Below are 12931 nucleotides of genomic sequence, written 5' to 3' on the forward strand. Positions count from 1 at the left end.
TCTACAAAAATTTTACAATGATTGGGCAAGAACTCTAAATTAAGAATAAATTATTGTCACAAATAATTTTAGAAAATATTTTATTTTGTCTTAAACCTTTAATGTAAGTAAACATATATATATATATATATATATATATATATATATATATATATATATATATATATATATATGTGCATATTTTGCAACGTATAGATAATTGTTAGTATATGGAGACAAGTCTTTTAAGGTAGGACCTAGGAAAATTTATAACTTACTACACTGGGGAGTTTTTATTCCTTTTTATAATTGGCTCATATTGATACATTCTTACACAAAATATTACCACTGACATATTTTATTACAATTAGTTTAGAACATTTGTTAGGAAAAAAAAAGAAAAGAAAACATCCCTTGGATGTAGCTCTCCTGATTATTTAAATCTTTTAAGGAAAAAAAGAAAAAAGAAAAACTAACACATTCAAATCTTGAAGCAATTACATTAAAACCTCTCCATAATGATAGGAATAATCTCCATTTAGTAATAAAAAATTTTGTTCGCAATTTAGGCATAGTTATAAATAAGAATAAAATCCTCATTGTAATAAGTTATATTTATTATGGATCCCATCCTAAGGAACTTGTCTCTATATAGTAATAATTATTTGAATATTATAAATATATATGTTGCATTAGATTAAATGAACTTGTCTCCACATACTACTTAGACAACGAGAGAAAGTTATTAAAGAGAACACAAATATTTAAAGATTTTTAAGATTACTTTGTATATTTATAACAATAATACATTGATATATGTATTAGTTTTTTGATATATTAGATTTGACATGCTCTATTAATAAATTATTAATACGATGCATACTTCATCTCTATATCCTTGCAATAAAAGTAACTAAGTTATAACGATAATTTTTGTAACTACATGCTTATTAGGTTTTAACTACTTCATAATAATAAATTAGTTTCGTCCTAATATTATAATTATGTAGAGTTGTGGTGTATAGACACACCCAATTTAAATAGTATATCAAATAAAATTGTCCCCACAAAAAAGAAAAAAGGGGTAAAGGATTGTTATTTCTTCAAACATTAGGATCACGTTTGTACAAGTGCGATGCCTTTCTTTTGAAGGCAACGTCAGTGGGTACCCAATAGGACGTGTGTAAATCTTTCCAAAATTTCTCCGGTATAACGGACAGAGATCATTACTTTTCTCTTCCATAGACCACAGCAGCTTCAGTTAATCAGACTCAATCAATTTTCTTGGTTTCTTCGCTTATCAAAATTCCAAAGTATGGGTAGCATATTTCAAATCACATGCGATGGTGCTTTTTTCAATCGTTGCTTGGATTGCTTTCTTGGAAAAGTAGCAAACACAAGTAAGCTCCATGATAACCTTGTTGCCTTGGAGACTGAATTGGGAAAACTAATCGCAGCAAAGAACGATGTGATGATGAGGGTTGTCAATGCTGAACGGCAACAACTGAGAACGCTGGACCAAGTGCATGTGTGGCTTTCGAGGGTGGAAGCTGTTGAAACTGAAGCTGATGAATTGAAAAGACACGGCTCTCAAGAAATTGACAAATTATGTGTTGGAGGCTACTGTTCCAAGAACTGCGCGTCAAGCTACAAGTTCGGGAAACAAGTGGCTAAAAAGCTACGGGATGTGCGGACTTTAATCGACGAAGGAGTTTTTGCGGCGGTGGCTACCGAGGTGGTGCCTGAGAGAGCTCCAGAACCTGTAGCAGATGAAAGACCCACTGAGCCAACAATAGTAGGCTTGCAATCACAACTTGAACAAGTTTGGAGATGTCTTGTAGAAGAATCAGTGGGAATCATTGGCCTATATGGTATGGGCGGTGTTGGTAAAACTACACTATTGACCCATATCAACAATAAATTTCTTGAGAGTCCAACCAGTTTTGATTGTGTGATTTGGGCCGTAGTTTCAAAGGACTTGCGACTCGAAAAAATTCAAGAAGATATTGGGAAAAAGATCGGTTTGGTTGATGATTCATGGAAGAGTAAAAGTGTAGAGGAGAAAGCTCTCGACATCTTCCGGAGTTTGAGAGAGAAGAGATTTGTATTGTTGTTAGATGATATATGGGAGCGGGTTGATTTAACAAAAATGGGCATTCCACTTTCCGGACCAAAAAATACTACCTCAAAAGTCGTATTCACAACCCGTTTCGTCGATGTTTGTGGTAGCATGGAAGCTGACAAGAAGTTCCAAGTGGCATGCTTATCAGAAGAGGATGCTTGGGAGCTGTTTCGAAAAAAAGTTGGGGAAGAAACTCTTGAGAGTGATCATGATATCGTTGAGCTAGCCCAAACTGTGGCCAAAGAGTGTGGTGGTTTGCCACTCGCACTTATTACTATTGGTCGAGCTATGGCCTTCAAAAAGACAGCCGAGGAGTGGATACATGCAATTGAAGTGCTAAGAACATCAGCTTCTGAGTTTGCAGGTTTGGGAGAAAAGGTGTATCGTCTTTTAAAGTTTAGCTATGATAGTTTGCAGAATGAGACGATTAGATCTTGTTTCTTATATTGTTGTTTATATCCCGAGGATTATGACATTCTTAAATGGGACTTGATTGATTGTTGGATTGGTGAGGGATTCTTAGAGGAATCTGACAGGTTCAGTGCAGAAAACCAAGGATACTACATTGTGGGCACTCTTGTTCATGCATGTTTATTAGAAGAGTTAGAAGGTGATAAAGTAAAAATGCATGACGTTGTTCGTGATATGGCTCGATGGATAGCTTGTGAAATTGAGAAGGAGAAGAGAAAATTTTTGGTTTGTGCAGGTGCTGGAGTAGGAGCGGTACCAGATGTTGAAGGATGGGAAAATGTGAGAAGATTGTCATTGATGCAAAACCAAATTGAAATTCTGTCAGAGGTTCCCACATGCCCTCATCTCCTCACTTTATTTCTTGACTTTAATTATAAATTGGAGACGATCACCGATGGCTTCTTCCAATGTATGCCTTCTCTCAAAGTTTTGAAGATGTCAAACTGTGGGCATGTCAAAGTTTTGAAATTACCTTTTGGGATGTCAAAGTTGGGTTCACTACAACTTCTTGATATTTCACATACCGGCATAAGAGAGTTACCAGAAGAGTTAAAGTTGTTGGTAAATCTGAAATGTTTGAATTTGAGGTGGACACATATGTTAAATAAAATTCCACGGCAGCTAATATCAAATTCTTCATGGTTACGTGTGTTGAGAATGTTCGCTATTGGCTTCGAAAATTCTAAAGAACCATCAGAAGACAGCGTTTTAATTGGTGGGGGTGAAGTTTTAGTACATGAATTGCTCGGTTTGAAATATTTAGAGGTATTGGAGTTGACCTTGCGAAGTTATGATGCTCTCCAATTTTTTTTGAGCTCAAATAAGTTAAAAAGTTGTATTCGATCTCTTTTCCTCATTAAGCTGGGAGATACAAAGTCGATTCATGCTACGGCATTCGCAGATCTAAAGCATCTCAATGAACTATGCATTCGTTCGGCAGTGGAGTTGGAAGAATTGAAGGTTGATTATACAGAGATTGCGCCAAAAAGGTCGGAACCTTTTGTTTTCCGCAGCCTTCACCGTGTTACTATGGAGCGGTGCCATAAATTGAAAGATTTGACATTCCTCGTTTTTGCTCCAAGCCTCAAGTCTCTTTCGCTATACGGTTGCAATGCTATGGAAGAAATAATCAGCGTTGGAAAATTTGCTGAGACTCCTGAGGTGATGGGACATATAAGCCCTTTTGGAAATCTCCAAACGCTTTATTTAACTGATTTGCCAGAGTTGAAAAGCATCTACTGGAAGCCGTTGCCTTTCACTCATCTCAAAGAAATGACGGTACATGGGTGTAATCAGCTTAAAAAGCTTCCACTCGATTCCAACAGTGCAACAGAGCGTAAATTTGTTATTCGTGGATACACACACTGGTGGAACCGTCTTCAATGGGAGGATGAAGCCACTCAAATTGCTTTTCGTTCCTGTTTCCAATCTCATGAAATATAAATTCCTGAGCGGTGGTTGCAAAATTTGATTTCTAGTGAGTGCTTTTTTCTGAAACTCTTACATATATTCTCGTCGTTTGCTTCGTGCAACAGACTAGGTTTTTATTTCAGATTCGTTTTTTGTCTCCTGCAAATCACAATTAAATGTTGAATTATATGGAGTCAATGCTTTAGAAAATTTTCAAGGCACTGCCATTTCCTTTTTCTTTTTTCTTTTTTTGGGGTCGAATTGATGCTCTGGCTTTTTTCTTCTTCTTGTCAAATTTTGCTCTGTTTTTTCAAGTTGATGATTGAATAGTTGAATTCAATTAATGCTCACATAAATTTGTTTAGTTGCCGTAAAAGGATATAATTAGACTGAAGTACACACTTCTAGAATGAATACAAAATGTTAAGTATACTAGCCCTCTTTACAGAAAATCAAATGAAAATCAATTTTTTGGGGCTTTGATTTTCTATGGTCTATTATATACTCTTTTTAATATCTTCTGTTCTAACTATAACCAAATCCTTTGTTCAAGGATTTTTAGTTGGGGTATTGATAACTGTCCACCAAAAGAGTGAACACTTGGATGCTGCTCAAGGATCTCTAATCAATAGGTGGAAGCAACTGAGAAGGCGGTCGCTACTGTTTACAAAGCGATGCAGTATTCGCCATTCATCTTAATAATTGTGAAGCTTTGGTAAAATTTTCAAACAAAGTTGAACATGCTGTTTTGAGATTTGGTTCATGATTTTCGATGAATATCGTTGTTCCGTTTGAGTTGGATGTGAATTCAAAATCTATATATTCTTTAGTTTTCAATTCTGAACTCAATTTCTTTTTCTCAAGCATGTTATGCAGAAATGATTTTTATAATTACTAAATCATTTTTGATGAATTGTTTAAATTAAACAAGTGGAATAAGAATTGTAAAGGTTTATCATAAGCATGCTAATATGATAAGTTGTTTTATGAACGATTAATTAATTAATCAATTAATATTAAATTATATATTAGTCAATTAGATATGCGTTACATGTCATGTTTAAAAACTATTTATTTATATTTCAAACAAATTTGACTGGATGTTGTGTAGGTAATACTACATAATTTCAAAACAAAAAAAGTAACAAAAACAAGTTAAATTTTGTTTTTATGAAGAAAAAATTTAAAATTTTATTAAGTAGGTGAAAATAATAAATGGATTCGTGTATGGTTTGAGATTCTTGACATAATTATGAAATAAGCCGGATTCAACTTAGTTCAATTTTGACGCGATAAGAAGACGACACCACACAAACACACGATAAGAACCGTTACCTGAGAAGATTGCCATCAGGAATTTTGAAATTGATTTCACTACAATACCTTAATCTTTCAGATACTCCCATCACTGAGCTGCCGGAAGAGCTAAAAGCCTTGGTAAATCTTAAGTGTTTGAACTGTACACAAATTATCTCTCTACAATTCAAAAACAACTGATTTGTTACTTTTTCAATGCTACATGTTCTGCGAATATTGAGTTGTGGTTATCTTGTTGAAAAATCAGAAAATAGAGTTCTATTTGGTGGTAGTGAATTGTTGGTTGGGGAGTTGCTTAGTTTAAAACGTTTAAATGTATTAAGCATCACCTTACAAGGTTTTTCTGCTGTCCAAAAACTTATGAGCTCTCAAAAGTTTCAAAGCTGTACAAAATGTTTGGAGCTTATAGACTGTGATGATTCAAAGTCTTTTGCCTTGGCAGAGTTGAAGCATCTCGAAAAACTAGTTTTTCGAATTGTGGAAGAGTTTAAGTTCTGCTGTGTTGAAGTTGGAAAAGCTCAAGAATGTTTTCGTTTGAACAGCTTTCACCGAGTTAATATAAAGGCTTGTCATAAATTGAGGGATGTGACATGGCTTGTATTTGCTCCAAATCTTATGGTTATTCAAATAGAAAAATGTATGCAGATGGAAGCAATAATCAGTGCAAGGAAATTGGGTGAAATTCCAGAGATGATGGCAGATCTAAACCCTTTTGCAAAACTCCAATATCTTCGCTTCCGAGTTCTTCCAAAATTAAAAATCGTCTATTGGAATGAGTCACCCTTTCCACATGTCAGGGAAATTATTGTATCTGAATGCCCAATTCTCAAGAAGCTTTCACTCAATTTTAACAATGCAAAGGAATCTAAAATTGTCATTAAGGGAGAGGAACACTGGTGGAACGAGCTGCAAAGGGAGGATGAAGCGACCGTTAATGCTTTTCTTCCTTATTTTGGTTCCATTTGACAGGCATCAACATGGATTTATATTTTGCGGTGGACAACTTGTAGTAAGTGCTTTTCCATTTATTACATGTTTATATCTAACTTTTGTTTTCCTTTATGGTTAAATTTTACTATATATATGTTGTTATACGGTGACATTCTCGCATCAATTATTAGCTTTTTAATTCTCTTCTCGCATTAATTGTCCTTCTGATCATGTAGGATTTGCCGATGTCAAAGAGTAGTAAATTGGGATACAAATGTAAGAAATTAGCCAGATGACATGTTGTTTTGAAGCTTTCGAAGAAGGACTAATTATGTCATTCAAAGCATCCAATTTCGCTACTTTTTTTTTTCATTTGTTGCTTTTTCTATTTTTAGATAACTTGATTGTCAGTTGTCGTAATGTAATGTTTTAGTGTAGAAAAATGATATTCGGCCAAGACATCGATAGTAGGGCACATTGTGCATGCACACTAGTGGATGATTTCGGCATGCCGAATCCAATTAGTGTGGACAACCCTTTATAAGCATCAGGCTTCTCTCATACCAGAGCAATGTAGAATATGTTTATAAACTGTGGATTACCCTTTATAAGTATTAGGCTTCTTCTATACTCGCGCGATGAAACAAAATGCATTCTTCAAATCAATAGTGGGTGGAAGAAGTGAGTAGAGAAGAACTAGGCCCCTTTCATTCCCCTAAAACCTCACCGAAACCTCTCTTGTGAACTTCTCAGATTCTCTCTCAATATTTCTTATGATCTCATTTTTGATAGAATCAATTCTTTTGCATGCTGCATTTTGTGTGTCTTTTTTGGGTAATATCTTATCTGGAATGCTGTTATGATCAATAGAAAAAGTAATCAAGTTTTGGTTTGACGGAAGTCGATTTATTTATTTACTATTATTTTTATTTGAAATTTTGTACAATTGTGTTTCATTCATTTCTTTCATTTTTTTAAATATTTATTATGTATTGTTGATGCTGAAATCTGCTCGCCCTTTGCCCAATCAGATCTTTCCACCAATGTTTACGTGGCTAGAAGAGAAGGTGTCACTTTCTTCTTGTTTCGACTGTTTGCTCAAGCCGCTGGGGTTGGAATCACCCTTCCTTCTTTTACTAAACATGCGTTCACAAAAATGGATCAGAGACGCCGGTGGTTTTATCGGCGTAAACTCTCCGATGCCTAAGTCAGCACAAGGTGTTTATGGGAAAACAGTGCAGTTTAGATTTTGAGATTGCTTATAATTTGCTCAAAGTTTGTATAGAAGACGGCTTGGTTTCAATTTGGCAGAGTTTTCCCCCCTCTCAGTTTTTCTGTCCCTTCTCCATTGGTTTTTCCTTATTTTTATAGCCGTTGTCCCACGTTTCCGTTCACCCTTCATGCCCCCCCTTTTCTCGGGTAGTGGCAACCCCTCATGGGACTCCAACTGCTATATTGTGGGTAAACGTGGGACACTGTGTCTCCCTCTACGATTTTGGGCACAGCGCAACTGGCGTGATTTCGTGAGATCGTGTTCCCGCTCTTTGGGGAATGGGTATCTGCTCGGTATATGTCTCTGGTCGGTGCATTCCTCTGGCTGGTACTCGTCTCTGGTTGGCCCATGTTTGTAGAAGGCTCATTATCAGTGTTCTGCTCGTACCATTTGGCTGAGGTGATCCCTGCCGAGGTGGGGATGATGGCATGGCTGAGCTGATGCTCTTATTTACTTAACATGTATAATTGTGTTTCAGTTGATATTGATCATACTCTAGATAACTATGTGATTGTAGCTGGGGATTTTAAGTTTTGTGAATTCAAGAAACTGTCAAAATGCTAGTGAAATTGGGACCTTTATTCATAAGCTTGTAGTTTTGAAAAGTAGCCCAGTTCAACTGATGAAGTTCCTTTTTGGGATTCTTTTTTTCCTAGGCTGCAATTCGGATATGTACCTGATAGACAATCTTTTGTGGGTTTAGCATATCTTCTCTGATTTTGTCTTTTATTCCTCAATTTTATAATTACACACCATGAATGTTGAGTGATTGTATAGAAAATTTGAGTTATAACCAAAGCATTGTGAAGGAGTTAAGTTAGTGGCTTCTGTTTTATTGGCATTGATTGGGTAGATTACGTGTTACAGTGATTCAATTTGTGATCCAAACATTTTTTTAATTTCTGTTTTCCCAAATTATTTATGTCAAATTCAAAACCAGAAGCATGTGCTGATTTTTTCTTTTTGTATTAATCTGTGAAGTTTATTTGGAAAGGAAGTATCTGGGTCTAATGGATTAAATTATGTAAGTGGCAGAAATTCCTACACACATAAATATGCATAAATACAAGAGTATACACAAAAAAATGCACACACTCATACATCCAGTCAATATAGTTAATGTAAGAGCACATACTGTTGGGGAAAAATTAGGTTTTTAAATTTTTATAAAACCTTTTGAAGATCGCTCTCATATAATATATAAGAATTTGTATTCTAGAAATCGTACCTTGAAAATCCGAGTTGGCTTTTTCCGCTGAAGTGTTTTAGGCTCCTAGATCACGATCCGCCACCACCGCTCCTGTTAGATCACGATCCGTCACCACCACGCTTGTTAGATCACGAACAGTCTCCAATGATCTTCCAGGTTATGACTCAGGTTCGATCTGCACTTGACGTGTAGGCGCCTTTATCACTACCAAAGCAACTAGCACGAGAAAATTTTTCTCTCAACAATAGAGAGAAAAATCTTTTTCTCTGATCTGTATAAAGTGGCTTCTCACTTTTTCTTTAGGGAAAAATAAGCCTTTTATATCACCCTTTAGTGAAAACCCTAGGCTCCAAATAAATGAAAAACAAAACCCACGTTTATTTGCTTTTTCAATAGGGGACCCACCTTGTAAAATAACATAAGGCCCCTTATACAAAAGCTAATTAAATGGAGCCTCCCACTAAATGATATATTTAGGCTTTTGACCCAAATAGCTGGTTATCTTACTTATTAGTCCAGTAGTGGTGCAGTCAATTAAATGAGCTAACCCGGGGATCATTTGGGAACATACAATAGTGGCTACAATAATTAGGCCTGTAATTAAACTAGCCCAATTATTTAATTCCAAATCTACTCCATTAAAAGATTGGAACTGACTTCCATAATTGTATGCTCGAATAATAATTCGTCCCAAGCCACATTGATTTCTTTACTGCACAATCCTTTGTACCACATCGTTAATTAAATTGATATCTCAACTGTCCAATCAATTTAATAACATCTTATTCCTTGATCCTTACTGGTTTTCTCTAATGATCATTTTCAACATACTAAATATGTTGACACACTCTGGCCAGAGAATTCTATGATCAAGTGCCGAAAACCCATGAAGAGATGTGTTGTACAAATTCTATATTGTTAATCTATAACTCCAATACTCATAATTGCTCCCACCAAGATACCGGGTAATCTTGACCACAAGGATGTGTCGTGCCCATTGGTAACTCAAATGGAATAACAATTACAATCATGAAATCATAATTAACTCAAGATTAAGATTACAGTAAAATCAACGCCTATGAGATTTAATAAGTCTGACAGTTATTACAAAGTTAATTAAATCTCATATGTGATCCTGTTCAATGTAGTCGTACTACATCAATAAATTCATACATGATTAAGACAAATCATTCAATGAATTTATTACAGTCTATACCTAAATAAAGTGCCCAACTTTATTTATCAACTGCGAACTAAATTTATTTAATCATAAGATAACATGTATTTATGTCTTCTGTGAATCCACATGGTAATCACATAAATACATATAATATGATTAAATGGACTTTAATACAAGTATTAATGCAATTAAGATATTTGAATAAAATACCTCATTTATTTTATTAATCAGAAAAATAGTTTATTACAATTAAATAAACACATATGCTTTTAAAGAGCATATTTTCCCAACAATCTCCCACTAGCTCTCAAAGCATATCTGGCATATTGCACATGCTCTAGGGCTCTAAGTGCAGGTTATAAAGGTTTCCCACTAATGGCCATTGTAATAAGATCTGCCATTTAGCATCTAATGCCATTTGGGGTATTGTCATATAACATTTCTACATTATTCCCTTATAAGATGATACTTCCTTTCAATATGTTTTGTTTCTTGTGGTTCCTTGGTTCCTTAGATTGAGCTACTGCACCACCATTATCACATAAATAGTTTAAGGGGTGTAGTTACAACAGGTACCACCTCAAGATTTCGTAGGAACTTGCGGAGCCATATAGCTTCTTTTGCAGCTTCAGATGTAGCCACATATTCAGCTTTAGTTATTAAGTCTGTGATACAAGATTGTTTCACACTCATCCAACTAATAGCTCCACTTCCCAATGTAAACACATAGCCGGAAGTTGATTTTCTGGAATCCTTATCTAACATAAAGTCAGAATCAGTATAACCCACTGGAATGAGTTCATCACCAGAATACACAAGCATATAATTTTTAGTTCTTTTCAGATACTTTATAATATGCTTGACTGCAGTCCAGTATAGAGATCCAGGATTAAATTGATATCTGCTAACCATCCCTACCGCAAAACAGATGTCTGGCCTAGTGCAAAGCATGGCATACACGAGACTTCCCACAGCGTCTGCATAGGGAACTCGTCTCTTTCTCTCTATCTCTTCAGATGTTTTAGGTGATTGATCCTTAGAGAATGTAATTCCATGTCTGAATGGTAATAAACCAGTCTTGGAATTTTCCATGCTAAATCTAGCCAATATCTTATCGATATAGACCGCTTGAGACAAGGCTAAAGTTTTATTCTTCCGGTCTCGTAGTAACTTGATACCAAGAATATAACTTGCCTCCCCCAGGTCTTTCATATCAAATTATTTTGCTAACAAAATCTTTATTGTAGTCAATACTCCTATATCGTTTCCAATCAGGAGAATATTGTCTACACAAAGAATTAGGAAGGCTACAAATTTTCCCTGAATTTTCTTGTACACACATGGTTCATCAATGTTCTGAATGAATCCAAGTGATTTAATCGCTTGATCAAATCTGATGTTCCATGACCGGGATGCTTGCTTCAATCCATAAATGGATCTCTGCAACTTACATACCATGTGTTCTTGGCCTTTTTGTATAAATCCATCTGGTTGCTGCATGTAGATGTTTTCTTCAAGATGCCCGTTAAGAAAGGCAGTCTTGACATCCATTTGTCAAATTTCATAATCTAGCACTGCAGCAATGGAGAGCAGAATCCTGATGGATTTAAGCATAGCAACCGTAGAAAAAGGTTTCCTCATAATCGATCCCTTCTTTCTGAGTAAACCCTTCGGCTACTAATCTTGCTTTAAATGTTTCCACCCTTCCGTCTACTCCTCTTTTTCTCTTGTAGATCCACTTGTAGCCTATTGGTTTTACCCCATTTGGTGCCTCTACAAGTTCCCAGACTTTATTGGAATACACAGATTCCATTTCTTGATTCATGGCCTTTTTCCAAAATTTAACATCTCTATCTATTAGAGCTTCGTTGTAACTAGTGGGATTTTGTACATGTTCATCTGAGATAGCCATATAGGTTTCTCCCAAAAATATGTATCTCGCAGGTAACCTAGTTACCCTCCCACTATGACAAGGTTCTAAAAGTGATGGTTGTTCAAGGATAATCCTGTGCTGATCAGCTGGTTGTTGCTGTTCTTCCTGTTCTATAACAGGTGTTGAAAGCTGAGCATCAACCTGATCTCTTTTATTTCTCTAGTTTTACCTTACTCTTAGGTTATAAGTCATTATAGAGTCTTCCTCAAAGAAAGTAAAGAATATTTCTATAAATACATTCTTATCTTGAGGACTATAATTCAGACTTTCCCTTATTCCTTTAAGATACCTAAAACATGCAAGCTTCTGAACACGAATCCATCTTGTCTATCTCTGATTCTAGTAGAAATACTAGTAAACTCCAAATATGAATGTGTCTCAAACCATATTTGTACTTTTTCATAATTTCTTGGAGTAGTAGACACCGAGATAGATGAAACTAAGTTCAATAAACTTTGTAGTTTTAAATACTAGTATCTGGAATCAAAAAAGGTAAATGATAAACCACTTAGTATATATCTTGTCTTATCCAAAAGAATCTTGTTTCTTCATTTAATTACACTATTGTATTATAGTGTTCATTGACAACCAAATAGTGCTTGAATTCTCCATAGAGATATTCTTTGTTTCGATCATATCGAAGTTCTTTTATGTTCCTGTCTAATTGCTTCTGTCTTATCCACGTACTCTTTTGAATTTCAAAAGCAATGGAATCATGACGCATTTAGACAAACATAAATAAAATGAATATTCATCAACAAGATTGATAGAATACTCATAACACCTTATAACATGTAAACTGATTAGTCTGTATACATTTGTATGCGCTAAATCATCAAATACATAGTTATGCTTTTAGCTCAAAAAGAGCATCCTTGTCATATTACTTTTCTAAATAAGATTTATAGAGTTACAATGATCAATCTTAATAGGCCAACAAGTCTATCATTAATCATTTTCTTAAAATCTTATTATAGTTTATATGACTTAGGCATAAATATCAGAGGTGATTTTTGGTTAGAAGAAACATTTCTTTTCTTAGATAAATGCATATACTTTTTATCATTATATCTTACTTTGAATAGATCAATGGACTTCTATGATAT

The 12931-nt window shown here is 35.0% G+C and overlaps 1 protein-coding gene across 4 annotated transcripts in view; it reads left to right on the forward strand.

The window, feature by feature from the left end:
• The window catches only part of LOC102607529 (probable disease resistance protein At5g63020), a 155549-nt gene that overhangs the window by 73055 nt on the left and 69563 nt on the right, over positions 1-12931 (forward strand). Inside the window, exons 3-4 of one of the 4 annotated variants that reach the window (XM_052444837.1) lie at positions 2900-4049; positions 4536-4831. In XM_052444837.1, coding sequence (XP_052300797.1) covers positions 2900-4015 — 1116 coding nt within the window. In that variant the 3' untranslated portion in view covers positions 4016-4049; positions 4536-4831. Of the gene's footprint in view, positions 1-1053; positions 4229-4535; positions 4832-12931 lie in introns of those variants that run through there. The other 3 variants (XM_052444838.1, XM_052444839.1, XM_052444836.1) reach the window with 3 other exon arrangements.

This window comes from Citrus sinensis, chromosome 7 (assembly GCF_022201045.2).
Source record: "Citrus sinensis cultivar Valencia sweet orange chromosome 7, DVS_A1.0, whole genome shotgun sequence".
Classification (NCBI taxonomy): Eukaryota; Viridiplantae; Streptophyta; class Magnoliopsida; order Sapindales; family Rutaceae; genus Citrus; species Citrus sinensis.